General features: G+C 42.5%; 1 protein-coding gene across 1 annotated transcript in view; it reads right to left on the reverse strand.

Moving 5' to 3' along the window:
• CNTNAP5 (contactin associated protein family member 5) overlaps nucleotides 1-18,567 on the reverse strand; it is a gene marked incomplete in the record, with an annotated part of 569,649 nt that overhangs the window by 308,603 nt on the left and 242,479 nt on the right. Inside the window, 1 exon segment of the mRNA XM_056536567.1 lies at nucleotides 10,557-10,704. Within this exon segment, the coding sequence (XP_056392542.1) occupies nucleotides 10,557-10,704 (148 nt within the window).

Raw genomic sequence — 18,567 nt, forward strand, 5'->3', positions numbered from 1 at the left:
GCTGGTGAGATCACTGTGTACATACATTACATTACTTATCCTGTACTGATCCTGAGTTATATCCTGTATTATACTCCGGTGCTGTACTCACTATTCTGCTGGTGAGGTCACTGTGTACATACATTACATTACTTATCCTGTACTGATCCTGAGTTATATCATGTATTATACTCCGGTGCTGTACTCACTATTCTGCTGGTGAGGTCACTGTGTACATACATTACATTACTTACCCTGTACTGATCCTGAGTTATATCCTGTATTATACTCCAGAGCTGTACTCACTATTCTGCTGGTGAGGTCACTGTGTACATACATTACATTACTTATCCTGTACTGATCCTGAGTTGTATCCTGTATTATACCCCAGAGCTGTACTCACTATTCTGCTGGTGAGGTCACTGAGTACATACATTACATTACTTATCCTGTACTGATCCTGAGTTGTATCCTGTATTATACCCCAGAGCTGTACTCACTATTCTGAACAAGTGCCGCTCTTCACAGTCATTGTCCTCTATGGATCATACAATGGGTGATGTCATTTATAAATCTCATCTGTCTTGTTTTTTAAAATTCCAAATGAAGTAATAAATGATATGGGAAGGGGCGTCCTTAGAGAAGCCCTTAGAAGAAAAAAGTATTTTATCCTGTATTATCCCTTCTCTTCTCCTCTTCTCTCCTGTGTTTCCCCTTCCCTCCTCCTCTTCTCTATTTGCTCTTCCCTCCTCCTCTTCTGTATTTTCCCTTCCCCCTCCTCTTCTGTATTTGCTCTTCCCTCCTCCTCTTCTGTATTTTTCCTTCCCTCCTCCTTTTCTGTATTTTCCCTTCCCTCCTCCTCTTCTCTATTTGCTCTTCCCTCCTCCTCTTCTGTATTTGCCCTTTCCTCCTCTTCTTCTTCCATATTTCCCTTCCCTCCTCTTCTTCTGTATTTTCCCTCCTCCTCTTCTCGTTTTGCCCTTCCCTCCTCCTTTTCTGTATTTTCCCTTCCCTCCTCCTCTTCTGTATTTGCTCTTCCCTCCTCCTTTTCTGTATTTTCCCTTCCCTCCTCCTCTTCTGTATTTTCCCTCCTCTTCTTCTCGTTTTGCCCTTCCTTCCTCCTTTTCTGTATTTTCCCTTCCCTCCTCCTCTTCTGTATTTTCCCTCCTCCTCTTCTGTATTTGCCCTTCCCTCCTCCTTTTCTGTATTTTCCCTACCCCCTCCTCTTCTCTATTTTCCCTTCCCTCCTCCTTTTCTGTATTTTCCCTTCCCTCCTCCTCTTCTCTATTTTCCCTTCCCTCCTCCTCTTCTCGTTTTGCCCTTCCCTCCTCATCTTCTCGTTTTGCCCTTCCCTCCTCCTCTTCTGTATTTTCCCTCCTCCTCTTCTGTATTTTCCCTCCTCCTCTTCTGTATTTTCCCTCCTCCTCTTCTGTATTTTCCCTCCTCCTCTTCTGTATTCACCCTTCCCTCCTCCTCTTCTGTATTCACCTTTCTCTCCTCCTCCTCTGTATTTGCCCTTCCCTCCTCCTCTTCTGTATTTTCCCTCCTCCTCTTCTGTATTTTCCCTCCTCCTCTTCTGTATTCACCCTTCCCTCCTCCTCTTCTGTATTCACCTTTCTCTCCTCCTCCTCTGTATTTGCCCTTCCCTCCTCCTCTTCTGTATTTTCCCTCCTCCTCTTCTGTATTTGCCCTCCCCCTCTTCTGTATTTGCCCTCCTCCTCTTCTGTATTTGCCCTCCTCCTCTCCTGTATTTTCCCTCCTCCTCTTCTGTATTTGCCCTCCTGCTCTCCTGTATTTTCCATCCTCCTCTTCTGTATTTTCCCTCCTCCACTCCTGTATTTTCCCTCCTCCTCCTCTGTATTTGCGCTCCTCCTCCTCTGTATTTGCCCTCCTCCTCCTCTGTATTTTCCATCCTCCTCTCCTGTATTTTCCCTCCTCCTCTCCTGTATTTTCCCTCATCCTCCTCTCCTGTATTTTCCCTCCTCCTCCTGTGTATTTGCCCTCCTCCTCTCCTGTATTTCCCCTCCTCCTCTCCTGTATTTTCCCTCCTCCTCCTCTGTATTTTCCCTCCACCTCTCCTGTATTTTCCCTCCTCCTCTCCTGTATTTTCCTTCCTCCTCTCCTGTATTTGCCCTCCTCCTCCTCTGTATTTTCCATCCTCCTCTTCTGTATTTTCCCTCCTCCTCTCCTGTATTTCCCCTCCTCTTCTCCTGTATTTTCCCTCCTCCTCCTCTGTATTTGCCCTCCTCCTCCTCTGTATTTGCCCTCCTCCTCTGTATTTGCCCTCCTCCTCCACTGTATTTGCCCTTCCCTCCTCCTCCTCTGTATTTGCCCTCCTCCTCTCCTGTATTTGCCCTTCCCTCCTCCTCTGTATTTGCCCTCCTCCTCCTCTGTATTTGCCCTCCTCCTCTCCTGTAATTTCCCTCCTCCTCTCCTGTATTTTCCATCCTCCTCTTCTGTATTTTCCCTCCTCCACTCCTGTATTTTCCCTCCTCCTCCTCTGTATTTGCGCTCCTCCTCCTCTGTATTTGCCCTCCTCCTCCTCTGTATTTTCCATCCTCCTCTCCTGTATTTTCCCTCCTCCTCTCCTGTATTTTCCCTCATCCTCCTCTCCTGTATTTTCCCTCCTCCTCCTCTGTATTTGCCCTCCTCCTCCTCTGTATTTTCCCTCCTCCTCTCCTGTATTTTCCCTCCTCCTCCTCTGTATTTGCCCTCCTCCTCCTCTGTATTTGCCCTCCTCCTCCTCTGTATTTGCCCTCCTCCTCCTCTGTATTTGCCCTCCTCCTCCTCTGTATTTTCCCTCCTCCTCTCCTGTATTTGCCCTCCTCCTCCTCTGTATTTTCATTCCTCCTCTCCTGTATTTGCCCTTCCCTCCTCCTCTGTATTTGCCCTCCTCCTCTGTATTTTCCCTCCTCCTCTCCTGTATTTGCCCTCCTCCTCCCCTGTATTTTCCCTCCACCTCTCCTGTATTTTCCCTCCTCCTCTCCTGTATTTTCCCTCCTCCTCTCCTGTATTTGCCCTCCTCCTCCTCTGTATTTTCCCTCCTCCTCTCCTGTATTTGCCCTCCTCCTCTCCTGTATTTGCCCTCCTCCTCCTCTGTATTTTCCCTCCTCCTCTCCTGTATTTTCCCTCCTCCTCCTCTGTATTTGCCCTCCTCCTCCTCTGTATTTTCCCTCCACCTCTCCTGTATTTTCTCTCCTCCTCTCCTGTATTTTCCGTCCTCCTCTCCTGTATTTTCCCTCCTCCTCTCCTGTATTTGCCCTCCTCCTCCTCTGTATTTGCCCTCCTCCTCCTCTGTATTTGCCCTCCTCCTCTTCTGTATTTTCCATCCTCCTCTTCTGTATTTGCCCTCCTCCTCCTCTGTATTTGCCCTCCTCCTCCTCTGTATTTGCCCTTCCCTCCTCCTCTGTATTTTCTCTCCTCCTCTTCTGTATTTGCCCTCCTCCTCCTCTGTATTTGCGCTCCTCCTCTTCTGTATTTGCCCTTCCCTCCTCCTCTGTATTTGCCCTCCTCCTCTCCTGTATTTGACCTCCTCCTCTGTATTTGCCCTCCTCCTCCTCTGTATTTGCCCTTCCCTCCTCTCCTGTATTTGCCCTCCTCCTCCTCTTCTGTATTTTCTCTTCCCTCCTCCTCTTCTCTATTTTCCCTTCCCCCCTCCTCTTCTGTATTTGCCCTTCCCTCCTCCTCTTCTCTATTTTCCCTTCCCTTCTCCTCTTCTGTATTTTCCCTCCTCCTCTTCTCTATTTGCCCTTCCCTCCTCCTCTTCTGTATTTCCCTCCTCCTCTTGTCTATTTGCTCTTCTCTCCTCCTCTTCTGTATTTGCCCTACCTTCCTCCTCTTCTGTATTTTTCCTTCCCTCCTCCTTTTCTGTATTTTCCCTTCCCTCCTCCTCTTCTCTATTTGCTCTTCCCTCCTCCTCTTCTGTATTTCCCCTTCCCTCCTCCTCTTCTATATTTGCTCTTCCCTCCTCCTCTTCTATATTTGCTCTTCCCTCCTCCTCTTCTGTATTTGCCCTTTCCTCCTCTTCTTCTGTATTTTCCCTCCTCCTCTTCTCGTTTTGCTCTTCCCTCCTCCTTTTCTGTATTTTCCCTTCCCTCCTCCTCTTCTGTATTTTCCCTCCTCCTCTTCTCATTTTGCCCTTCCCTCCTCCTTTTCTGTATTTTCCCTTCCCTCCTCCTCTTCTGTATTTTCAGTCCTCCTCTTCTGTATTTGCCCTTCCCTCCTCCTCTTCTGTATTTTCCCTCCTCCTCTTCTCTATTTTCCCTTCCCTCCTCCTTTTCTGTATTTTCCCTTCCCTCCTCCTCTTCTCTATTTTCCCTTCAGTCCTCATCTTCTCGTTTTGCCCTTCCCTCCTCCTCTCCTGTATTTTCCCTCCTCCTCTCCTGTATTTGCCCTTCCCTCCTCCTCTGTATTTTCCCTCCTCCTCTCCTGTATTTTCCCTCCTCCTCCTCTGTATTTGCCCTCCTCCTCTCCTGTATTTGCCCTCCTCCTCTCCTGTATTTTCTCTCCTCCTCTCCTGTATTTTCCCTCCTCCTTCTCTGTATTTGCCCTCCTCCTCCTCTGTATTTTCCATCCTCCTCCTCTGTATTTGCCCTCCTCCTCCTCTGTATTTGCCCTCCTCATCCTCTGTATTTGCCCTCCTACTCTCCTGTATTTGCCCTCCTCCTCTGTATTTGCCCTCCTCCTCTCCTGTATTTGCCCTCCTCCTCTGTATTTGCCCTCCTCCTCCTCTGTATTTGCCCTCCTCCTCCTCTGTATTTGCCCTCCTCCTCCTCTGTATTTGCCCTCCTCCTCCTCTGTATTTGCCCTCCTCCTCCTCTGTATTTTCCCTCCTCCTCTCCTGTATTTGCCCTCCTCCTCCTCTGTATTTGCCCTCCTCCTCTCCTGTATTTTCCCTCCTCCTCCTCTGTATTTGCCCTCCTCCTCCTCTGTATTTGCCCTCCTCCTCCTCTGTATTTTCCCTCCTCCTCCTCCTCTGTATTTTCCCTCCTCCTCTCCTGTATTTGCCCTCCTCCTCCTCTGTATTTGCCCTCCTCCTCTCCTGTATTTGCCCTCCTCCTCCTCTGTATTTGCCCTCCTCCTCTCCTGTATTTGCCCTCCTCCTCCTCTGTATTTGCCCTCCTCCTCCTCTGTATTTGCCCTCCTCCTCTCCTGTATTTGCCCTCCTCCTCCTCTGTATTTTCCATCCTCCTCTTCTGTATTTTCCATCCTCCTCTCCTGTATTTTCCCTCCTCCTCCTCTGTATTTTCCCTCCTCCTCCTCTGTATTTGCCCTCCTCCTCCTCTGTATTTTCCATCCTCCTCTTCTGTATTTTCCCTCCTCCTCTCCTGTATTTGCCCTCCTCCTCTCCTGTATTTGCCCTCCTCCTCCTCTGTATTTTCCCTCCTCCTCTCCTGTATTTTCCCTCCTCCTCTCCTGTATTTGCCCTCCTCCTCCTCTGTATTTTCCCTCCTCCTCCTCTCTATTTTCCCTCCTCCTCCTCTGTATTTGCCCTCCTCCTCCTCTGTATTTTCCATCCTCCTCTTCTGTATTTTCCCTCCTCCTCTCCTGTATTTGCCCTCCTCCTCTCCTGTATTTGCCCTCCTCCTCCTCTGTATTTTCCCTCCTCCTCTTCTGTATTTGCGCTCCTCCTCTCCTGTATTTGCCCTCCTCCTCTCCTGTATTTGCGCTCCTCCTCTCCTGTATTTGCCCTCCTCCTCCTCTGTATTTTCCCTCCTCCTCCTCTGTATTTGCCCTCCTCCTCCTCTGTATTTGCCCTCCTCCTCCTCTGTATTTTCCCTCCTCCTCTGTATTTGCCCTCCTCTTCCTCTGTATTTGCCCTCCTCCTCCTCTGTATTTTCCATCCTCCTCTTCTGTATTTGCCCTCTTCCTCCTCTGTATTTTCCCTCCTCCTCCTCTCCTGTATTTGCCCTCCTCCTCTGTATTTGCGCTCCTCCTCTCCTGTATTTTCCCTCCTCCTCTTCTGTATTTTCCCTCCTCCTCTCCTGTATTTGCCCTCCTCCTCTCCTGTATTTGCCCTCCTCCTCTGTATTTGCGCTCCTCCTCTCCTGTATTTGCCCTCCTCCTCTTCTGTATTTTCCCTCCTCCTCTCCTGTATTTGCCCTCCTCCTCCTCTGTATTTTCCATCCTCCTCTTCTGTATTTGCCCTCCTCCTCCTCTGTATTTCCCCTCCTCCTCCTCTGTATTTGCGCTCCTCCTCTCCTGTATTTGCCCTCCTCCTCCTCTGTATTTGCCCTCCTCCTCCTCTGTATTTCCCCTCCTCCTCTCCTGTATTTCCCCTCCTCCTCTCCTGTATTTGCCCTCCTCCTCTGTATTTGCGCTCCTCCTCCTCTGTATTTGCCCTCCTCCTCTCTATTTGCGCTCCTCCTCCTCTGTATTTGCGCTCCTCCTCTCCTGTATTTCCCCTCCTCCTCCTCTGTATTTGCCCTCCTCCTCTCCTGTATTTGCCCTCCTCCTCCTCTGTATTTGCGCTCCTCCTCTCCTGTATTTGCGCTCCTCCTCTCCTGTATTTGCCCTCCTCCTCCTCTATATTTCCCCTCCTCCTCTCCTGTATTTGCCCTCCTCCTCCTCTGTATTTTCCCTCCTCCTCCTCTGTATTTGCCCTCCTCCTCCTCTGTATTTGCCCTCCTCCTCTCCTGTATTTGCCCTCCTCCTCCTCTGTATTTTCCATCCTCCTCTTCTGTATTTGCCCTCCTCCTCCTCTGTATTTGCCCTCCTCCTCCTCTGTATTTTCCCTCCACCTCTCCTGTATTTTCCCTCCTCCTCTCCTGTATTTTCCCTCCTCCTCCTCTGTATTTGCCCTCCTCCTCCTCTGTATTTGCCCTCCTCCTCTGTATTTGCCCTCCTCCTCTGTATTTGCCCTCCTCCTCTCCTGTATTTGCCCTCCTCCTCTTCTGTATTTGCCCTCCTCCTCCTCTGTATTTTCCCTCCTCCTCCTCTGTATTTTCCCTCCTCCTCCTCTGTATTTTCCCTCCTCCTCTGTATTTGCGCTCCTCCTCTCCTGTATTTGCCCTCCTCCTCCTCTCCTGTATTTGCCCTCCTCCTCTGTATTTCTCCTCCTCCTCTCCTGTATTTGCCCTCCTCCTCTCCTGTATTTGCGCTCCTCCTCTCCTGTATTTGCCCTCCTTCTCTGTATTTGCCCTCCTCCTCCTCTGTATTTGCCCTCCTCCTCTGTATTTGCCCTCCTCCTCTCCTGTATTTCCCCTCCTCCTCCTCTGTATTTGCCCTCCTCCTCTCCTGTATTTGCCCTCCTCATCCTCTGTATTTGCCCTCCTCCTCTCCTGTATTTCCCCTCCTCCTTCTCTGTATTTCCCCTCCTCCTCTCCTGTATTTGCCCTCCTCCTCCTCTGTATTTGCCCTCCTCCTCTGTATTTGCGCTCCTCCTCTCCTGTATTTCCCCTCCTCCTCCTCTGTATTTGCGCTCCTCCTCCTCTGTATTTCCCCTCCTCCTCTCCTGTATTTGCCCTCCTCCTCCTCTGTATTTGCCCTCCTCCTCTCCTGTATTTCCCCTCCTCCTCTCCTGTATTTGCCCTCCTCCTCCTCTGTATTTGCCCTCCTCTTCTGTATTTGCCCTCCTCCTCTCCTGTATTTCCCCTCCTCCTCTCCTGTATTTGCCCTCCTCCTCTGTATTTGCCCTCCTCCTCTGTATTTGCCCTCCTCCTCCTCTGTATTTGCGCTCCTCCTCCTCTGTATTTCCCCTCCTCCTCTGTATTTGCGCTCCTCCTCTCCTGTATTTGCGCTCCTCCTCTGTATTTCCCCTCCTCCTCCTCTGTATTTCCCCTCCTCCTCTCCTGTATTTGCCCTCCTCCTCTCCTGTATTTCCCCTCCTCCCCCTCTGTATTTCCCCTCCTCCTCTCCTGTATTTCCCCTCCTCCTCTCCTGTATTTGCCCTCCTCCTCTGTATTTCCCCTCCTCCTCTCCTGTATTTGCCCTCCTCCTCTTCTGTCTCTCTATAAGGTGATTATCACCCCCTCTATTATATGTGAAGCTCTCTAGCTGCTGATGCCTGACTGCTCTATACGTTATATATATGACGCTATGAGACAATGAGTCTGAGAATTCCTCGGTGCAGATGGTAATATTCCTACCTGCTTCACATCCCATTGATCTTATTATCAAGAATGACGCTTATGCATTAAGTAAAGGGAAACGCTTTTAATTTACATATCATTATCTGCCAGCAAGATAAACATCAGTGAGGCCGCGGCTTGTGAATCTGCTTGTTGTATCGAGACTCGAAAATATCTACATAATGAACACAAGTCGGCTTGAAAGATCCGTATAAATATTTATGGTTGGATAAGCGCTGATTACATGTCTCCAATGTACCGAAAAGACGAAACGCCAGGTAACTCGTTCTCATCACATCTGATCAATGTCACTAACAATGACGACCGGGCCGCCATTAATGGATCAGGCAGAAACAAAAAAGAAACAAATTTACATGTAACCTCCTGACAGAAGGATAGATGACGTAGGCTGGGATACAATCTGTAGTAAGTCCAGTGATACGAGGGGATACCCACTTGGGCTAAAAAGACTTATATCTGCAGGGGCTCACAGGGATAGAAGTGGAAGCTCTTCACTCCCTGCACTAATGAAGGAGGATTTACCTCCAAAACACAAAGAACCTCTAATAGGGTCCTAGACCTACCATGTGATTTGTATAGAGAAAAAGAAAAACAACATCACTGGTGCTTCAATCCAAGTGATAGAATTTACAGGACACATGAAAAGATAAGTCCAATTTATTCCATTAGTAGCAAAACAATAAAATGATATATAACCGAATTTTGGAGGTAAATTCTTCTTCATCGGACCTACCATGTGTTATCCGATGGTCTTTCCCATACAGCAAGGCCTTGGTGTGACTGCTCTATTGGCCCCTTCTATAGTTACGACTTAGACCATATTAGGGCTCATTCACACTATGGAATTTCCACTCTGAGTTATTATGAGTGGAATTCCGCTCAAACACTCTCAGAATCGGCGCGGCCCAGAATCGAGGTTATTTTGCATGGAAATAAGTGTCATTAAAATCTCCCATAGAACATATGTTATTTCACTGCAGGATTCCACTAATAAAGTTAGCTTTTTCGGAGGAACACAGAATGTGGAATTTCTAAGGCCAAAATTCCGCAGCGTGAACTCTGCATCGAAATTCCTTCAAAATCCAATTCTGGGTAGAATTTCCATAGTGTGAATTGGTTCTAAGTCAGATTGTTTGGATCTTTCCATATTGTTTAAGAAGGTTTCTGTAAATCCCTACTGATCGGAAAGAGAAGCAGAGCCGCTCATCCTCAGGGACCAAGCTAATATATCATTATATTAAAACAGAAACACCCTTGAGGGGTGCACCGGTGGAATAAAAATGATTTCAAATCAACTGGTAGCAGAAAGTTCTGCAGATTTGTAAATTGCTTCTATTTAAAAATGTTAACCCTTCCAGTACTTATCGGCTGCTGTATGCTCCACAGAAAGTTGTGTAGTTCTTTCCAACCTGACTCCAGTGCTCTCTGCTGACACCTCTGTCCGTATCAGGAACTGTCCAGAGCAGGAGAGGTTTGCTATGGGGATTTTCTCCTGCTTTGGACAGTCCCTGACATGGACAGAGGTGTCAGCAGAGAGCACTGGGGTCAGACTGGAAAGAACTACACAACTTCCTGTGGAGCATACAACAGCTGATAAGTACTGGATGGGTTAAGATTTTTAAATTGAAGTAATTTACAAATCTGTAGAACTTTCTGCCACCAGTTGATTTGAAAACTTTTTTCTTTTTTCTTTTTTCAAATCTCTGGATTACCCCATTAAAGGGGTACTCTGGCCCTAAGACATCTTATCCACCACTGGGGACCCCCGCAATCTCATGCAGACACCCACCTGTGGCAGCTGCACAGAGCGACGTTCGCTCCGTGTCTGAAGGGTCACGACTATGGATGGCCGTAGACATGCAATGGGGGGGGGGGGGGGCAGGGCGTGAGATCACAATGGGGCGGAGTCATGACATCACGAAACTCCGGCCCCATAGTCGTGACCCTTCAGGCACGGAGCGAACATCACTCTGTGCAGCTGCCACAGGTGGGTGTCTGCATGAGAGATTGCGGGGGTCCCCAGTGGCACAAACCCTGCAATTAGACATCTTATCCCCTAGGGCAGTGGTCTTCAACCTGCAGACCTCCAGATGTTGCAAAACTACAACTCCCAGCATGCCCGGACAGCCGTTGGCTGTCCGGGCATGCTGGGAGTTGTAGCTTTGCAATATCTGGAGGTCCGCAAGTTGAAGACCACTGCCCTAGGGGATAAGATGTCTTAGGGCCGGAGTACTCCTTTAAGCCACTCTTGTATAGGAGCTTTGCAGGGCAAACTTTAGCTAACATATGGTTCCTGTATTATTGTTAACATTAGATCTATAGACTACAACTCTTACCGTATAGATCAGTGGTGTCCAAACTGTGGACTTCAAATTATTGCAAAACAACAACTTCCAGCATGCAAAAAAAAAATAAAAATAAAATAAAAAATATATATATATATATATATATATATATATATATATATATATATATAAAGCCACTTACTGTATGAGCAGCCATAAACCTCGATCCTCATTCCGATTCTCCCGCTTGAATTCCAATCCAATGGAATGAATCGGAGGAATCTGGCCTTAATGGAATGCTGGAACTTGTGGTTGACGACGCCATCTGCGTTTGTGTTTCCTGGAAACACCTGTTGATACAATATAACAAATAAGAAAAAACTTAATTAAAGCAAAAAGGCAACATCAGTATAAATATTTATACCAACCACTTAACAATCTAGAACAATAGATAAAAAAAACCAAAAAACAATGCGTCCTACTCGTCCTTGGATTGATCAAGGGGGAAAAAAAGCCTGGAAACTGATAAGCATAAATAAAAAAGGGATACATAGAATTTTCTATTTCCAATGTGCATCAATCTGTTAATTTAGAATGACCTTTAAAAAATCCTTCCTGATGTGTTCAGAGTCTATTGAGGCAGGAAAGTGTATTTATAGAGAATCTCCTGTCACACATTTCAGCAACATAATAAACGTTCTTGGGTTAAGTGGTGAGGATAGTGCGAAGGACTGATTGCACAAAATACCCCTTTCTAATTCCTAATGTCCTTCCCATCATGCCTCAGGATGAAGAAAAAATGTCAGGTCTTCCCTGTTGTAAAAATGAATTTACAGTATCACTGTCACTGTATACAGGATTAAAACCGCAATGATAATGAATGTGAGTAACAAAAAAATCTATATTACCACCCAAAATGTACGAGAATATAACTACTATAATACTGCTCCTATATACAAGAATATAACTACTATAATACTGCTCCTATATACAAGAATATAACTACTATAATACTGCTCCTATATACAAGAATATAACTACTATAATAATGCTCCTATATACAAGAATATAACTACTATAATAATGCTCCTATATACAAGAATATAACTACTATAATACTGCTCTTATATACAAGAATATAACTACTATAATACTGCTCCTATATACAAGAATATAACTACTATAATACTGCTCTTATATACAAGAATATAACTACTATAATACTGCTCCTATATACAAGAATATAACTACTATAATACTGCTCCTATATACAAGAATATGACTACTATAATACTGCCTCCTATATACAAGAATATAACTACTATAATACTGCTCCTACATACAAGAATATAACTACTATAATACTGCCTCCTATATACAAGAATATACCTACTATAATACTGCTCCTATATACAAGAATATAACTACTATAATGCGGCTCCTATATACAAGAATATAACTACTGTAATACTGCCTCCTATATACAAGAATATAACTACTATAATACTGCCTCCTATATACAAGAATATGACTACTATAATACTGCTCCTATATACAAGAATATAACTACTATAATATGGCTCCTATATACAAGAATATAACTACTATAATACTGCTCCTATATACAAGAATATATGTACTATAATACTGCTCCTATATACAAGAATATAACTACTATAATACTGCTCCTATATACAAGAATATAACTACTATAATACTGCTCCTATATACAATAATATAACTACTATAATACTGCCTCCTATATACAAGAATATAACTATTATAATACTGCCTCCTATATACAAGAATATAACTACTATAATACTGCTCCTATATACAATAATATAACTACTATAATACTGCCTCCTATATACAAGAATATAACTATTATAATACTGCCTCCTATATACAAGAATATAACTACTATAATACTGCTCCTATATACAAGAATATTACTACTATAATACTACTCCTATATACAAGAATATAACTACTATAATGTGGAGGGGAGATAGAGAGATAGGACCGCACCGCGGTCACCCACAATATCCGGGAGTGTGAACACTGTAACAGGGGATGTCGGAGGTATGGAGCGGGGTGGTGCAAAAAAGCAGGAGAGAACAATGTCCAAAATAGCAAAGTGAGAAAAAGGTTGCTTCTGCACTCACCCTTCTTGCGCTGTGTCACTGAGTTAGTCCATGTACGGCCGGCCGCTGTACGGGAGATGATGCGGAGAGATCGCTACAGCCGGAGCTGAGCGGTGACAGCTACGAGCTCGTTTCGCGGTTAAAACCGCTTCTTCGGAGGCCCGAAGAAGCGGTTTTAACCGCGAAACGAGCTCGTAGCTGTCACCGCTCAGCTCCGGCTGTAGCGATCTCTCCGCATCATCTCCCGTACAGCGGCCGGCCGTACATGGACTAACTCAGTGACACAGCGCAAGAAGGGTGAGTGCAGAAGCAACCTTTTTCTCACTTTGCTATTTATAACTACTATAATACTGCCCCTATATACAAGAATATAACTACTATTATACTGCTCCTATATACAAGAATATAACTACTATAATACTGCTCCTATATACAAGAATATAACTACTATAATACTGCCTCCTATATACAAGAATATAACTACTATAATACTGCTCCTATATACACTAATATAACTACTATAATACTGCTCCTGTATACAAGAATATAACTATTATAATACTGCTCCTATATACAAGAATATAACTAATATAATACTGCCTCCTATATACAAGAATATAACTACTATAATACTGTCTCCTATATACAAGAATATAACTACTATAATACTGCTCCTATATACAAGAATATAACTACTATAATACTGCTCCTATATACAAGAATATAACTACTATAATACTGTTCCTATATACAAGAATATAACTACTATAATACTGCTCCTATATACAAGAATATAACTACTATAATACTGCCTCCTATATACAAGAATATAACTACTATAATACTGCTCCTATATACAAGAATATAACTACTATAATACCGTTCCTATATACAAGAATATAACTACTATAATACTGCCTCCTATATACAAGAATATAACTACTATAATACTGCTCCTTTGTACAAAGATATAAGTTTTATTTAACTCACATTCAGGTCATCCACAGGTAATGCTCTATGCTGTGCTTTTATTTCTATTTAAGCTCTGTATCTCTTGTCACCTCCTTTTGAAATACTAAAGACAAATCTTTGGATTGAACGTTTTTTCCGCGAGCGGCGCACAGCACAAAAAAACTGTTTGATATTCAATTTCAGTGGCATTGAACTCGGACCTCACTTGAATTTTCATTACTGCAATCAAAACTTCTCCTACTGCCAGAAACCGAATATTTCAAAAACCGCCGCAATATTAGGAAACACATTGGCGCTCGATACACTTCAAACAATTCATTTGTAACAAAGGACTTGTCACTAAGCATTGGCGGACCACAGGAACACAGTCTGCGAGATATAGATACAATGACACAAATATTTAGTAAAGGTAAAAATAACATAAAAAATGTCTAACATTGTATCAAGAATTATACAAAGAATTAATAACATTGTATCAAAGGCTGTTTTCCCGTCTATCCGCCATAATCAAAATACATCTCCGAGACGTCTCATTTGCCTTTAGATTTTCCTTTATGGAGGATTTTGCTTTTACCACAATATAAGAGGAATATATTTAATTTTTCCAGGAAAAACATAAAATACAAAATACAACAGTAAATACCATAGAAAAATTCCTGTTGGAAGCAAAAACTACATTCCACCCTTAGTAAACGAGGGCCCATGGGGAGAGTGGAGTATAGATTTCATTGTGGGTTTTCATCTCCTACAGTATTTTTCCATAGTATTTACTATCGTATCTTGTATTTGGTGATTTTTTCCTACATTCTGCCCTTTTTTACATGAGCCGATTAGTTTCCAAGGCTCAATCCCACAACATTTTATGTGGAAACATTAGAAAATGTTAAGTTCCTTTCTAAAATGTTTTTTATTTGTTTGTGGGGGCATACCCATTTTTCATGATGGCCACGCCCCTTTGTAGGGTTTTCTGAGTAAATTGCAGAGTAAGTATGATTTTTGTTGGATTTTTTTGTCAGAAATTCTGACGCACGACACATGCAACACCTAAAAAACCTCCACAAAATCTTCTCGGAAAAGCTTTGGTAAAAGAGTAGTGTTGAGCATGAATATTCATAATGCAAATAAGTTTTTCGAGAATATCGGCACTCTGCGATTTGGCAAATATTTAGAATATAGTGCTATATATTCCTAATGACGAATATTCGTTTTTTTGTGGGGGGCGGGGGGGGGGGGGGGGGTTCACATGCAAATTTTTAAGCACATTTTTATGTAAATTTTCCATGGAAAAAAAAGAGAACGGACATAGTGAATATGCAAATTCACTAGTAACTATGTAGATCACCAGTAATTGTGTAGATCACGAGTAGCTATGCAAATCACCAGTAGCTTTGTAGATCACCAGTAACTATGTAGATCACCAATAATTATGTAGATCACCAGTAACTATGTCGATCACCAGTAACTATGTAGATCACCAGTAACTATGTCGATTACCAGTAACTATGTAGATCACCAGTAACTATGTCGATTACCAGTAACTATGTAGATCACCAGAAACTATGTAGATCACCAGTAACTATGTAGATCATCAGTAACTATGTAGATCCCCAGTAACTATGTAGATCACCAGTAGCTATGTAGATCATTAGTAACTATGTAGATCACCAGTAACTATGTAGATCACCAGTAATTATTTAGATCACCAGCAACTATGTAGATCACCAGTAACTATGAAGATCACCAGTAACTATGTAGATCACGAGTAACTATGTCGATCACCAGCAACTATATAGATCACCAGTAACTATGAAGATCACCAGTATCTATGTAGATAACCAGTAACTATGTAGATCACCAGTAACTATGTCGATCACCAGTAACTATGTCGATCAACGATAACTATGTCAATCACCAGTAGCTTTGTAGATCACCAGTAACTATGTCGATCACCAATAATTATGTAGATCACCAGTAACTATGTCAATCACCAGTAACTATGTAGATCACCAGTAACTATGTCGATTACCAGTAACTATGTAGATCACCAGTAACTATGTCAATCACCAGTAACTATGTAGATCGCCAGTAACTATGTCGATTACCAGTAACTATGTAGATCACCAGAAACTATGTAGATCACCAGTAACTATGTAGATCATCAGTAACTATGTATATCACCAGTAACTATGTAGATTACCAGTAGCTATGTAGATCACCAGTAACTATGTAGATCACCAGTAACTATGTAGATCACCAGTAATTATTTAGATCACCAGCAACTATGTAGATCACCAGTAACTATGAAGATCATCAGTAACTATGTAGATCACCAGTAACTATGTCGATCACCAATAATTATGTAGATGACCAGTAACTATGTCGATTACCAGTAGCTATGTAGATCACCAATAATTATGTAGATCACCAGTAACTATGTCGATTACCAGTAACTATGTAGATCACCAGTAACTATGTTGATTACCAGTAGCTATGTTGATCACCAGTAACTATGTCGATCACCAGTAACTATGTAGATCATCAGTAGCTATGTAGATCACTAGTAGCTATGTAGATCACCAGTAGCTGTGTAGATCACTAATAACTATGTAAATCACCAGTAACTATGTAGATCATCAGAAACTATGTAGATCACCAGTAACTATGAAGATCAAAAGTAACTATGCAGATCACCAGTAACTATTAAGATCACCAGTAGTTATGTAGATACCAAGTAGCTGTGTAGATCACTAGTACCTATGTCGATCACCAATAATTATGTTGATCACCAGTAACTATGTAGATCACCAGTAACTATGTAGATCACCAGTAACTATGTAAATCACCAGTAACTATGTAGATCACCAGCAACTATGTAGATCACCAGTAACTATGAAGATCACCATTAACTATGTAGATCACCAGTAACTAAGTAGATCACCAGTAACTATGTAAATCACCAGTAACTATGTAGATCACGAGCAACTATATAGATCACCAGTAACTATGAAGATCACCAGTAACTATGTAGATAACCAGTAATTATGTAGATCACCAGTAACTATGTCGATCACCAGTAACTATGTCGATCACCGGTAACTATGTCGATCACCAGTAACTATGTCAATCACCAGTAACTATGTCGATCACCAGTAACTATGTCGATAACCAGTAACTATGTAGATCACCAGTAACTATGTCGATCACCAGTAACTATGTCGATCACCAGTAACTATGTAGATCACCAGTAACTATGTAGATCACCAGCAACTATGTAGATCACCAGTGACTATGTAAATCACCAGTAACTATGTAGATCACCAGCAACTATGTAGATCACCAGTAACTATGAAGATCACCAGTAACTATGTAGATCACCAGTAACTATGTAGATCACTAGTAACTATGTAGATCACGAGTAACTATGTAGATCACCAGTAACTATGTCGATCACCAGTAACTATGTCGATCACCAGTAACTATGTAGATCACCAGTAACTATGTAGATCACCAGCAACTATGTAGATCACCAGTGACTATGTAAATCACCAGTAACTATGTAGATCACCAGCAACTATGTAGATCACCAGTAACTATGAAGATCACCATTAACTATGTAGATCACCAGTAACTATGTAGATCACTAGTAACTATGTAGATCACGAGTAACTATGTAGATCACCCATAACTATGTAGATCACCAGTAACTATGTAGATTACTAGTAACTATGTAGATCACCAGTAACTATGTAGATCACCCATAACTATGTAGATCTCCAGTAACTATGTAGATCACTAGTAACTATGTAGATCACCAATAATTATGTAGATCACCAGTAACTATGTAGATCACCCATAACTTTGTAGATCACCAGTAACTATGTAGATCACTAGTAACTATGTAGATCACCAGTAACTATGTAGATCACCAGTAACGATGTAGATCACTAGTAACTATGTAGATCACCCATAACTATGTAGCTCACCAGTAACTATGTAGATCACCAGTAACTATGTAGATCAAAAGTAACTATGTAGATCACTAGTAACTATGTAGATCATCCATAACTATGTAGATCACCAGTAACTATGTAGATCACCAGTAACTATGTAGATCACCAGTAACTATGTAGATCACCAGTAACTATGTAGATCACCAGTAACTATGTAGATCACTAGTAACTATGTAGATCACCCATAACTATGTAGCTCGCCAGTAACTATGTAGATCACCAGTAACTATGTAGATCAAAAGTAACTATGTAGATCACCAGTAACTATGTAGATCACGAGTAACTATGTAGATCACCCATAACTATGTAGATCACCAGTAACTATGTAGATCACTAGTAACTATGTAGATCACCAGTAACTATGTAGATCACCCATAACTATGTAGATCTCCAGTAACTATGTAGATCACTAGTAACTATGTAGATCACCAATAATTATGTAGATCACCAGTAACTATGTAGATCACCCATAACTTTGTAGATCACCAGTAACTATGTAGATCACCAGTAACTATGTAGATCACCAGTAACGATGTAGATCACTAGTAACTATGTAGCTCACCCATAACTATGTAGCTCACCAGTAACTATGTAGATCACCAGTAACTATGTAGATCAAAAGTAACTATGTAGATCACTAGTAACTATGTAGATCACTAGTAACTATGTAGATCACCAGTAACTATGTAGATCACCAGTAACTATGTAGATCACTAGTAACTATGTAGATCACCAGTAACTATGTAGATCACCAGTAACTATGTAGATCACCAGTAACTATGTAGATCACCAGTAACTATGTAGATCACTAGTAACTATGTAGATCACCCATAACTATGTAGCTCACCAGTAACTATGTAGATCACCAGTAACTATGTAGATCAAAAGTAACTATGTAGATCACTAGTAACTATGTAGATCATCCATAACTATGTAGATCACCAGTAACTATGTACATCACTAGTAGTGTTGCTCGCAAATATTCGCAATTTGAATTTTATTCGCGAATATCGCATATTCGCGAATTCGCGAATATTCGCGAATATAGCGCTATATATTCGTAATTACGAATATTCGTTTTTTT

Source organism: Hyla sarda, chromosome 8 (genome assembly GCF_029499605.1).
Source record: "Hyla sarda isolate aHylSar1 chromosome 8, aHylSar1.hap1, whole genome shotgun sequence".
In the NCBI taxonomy this organism is placed as follows: Eukaryota; Metazoa; Chordata; class Amphibia; order Anura; family Hylidae; genus Hyla; species Hyla sarda.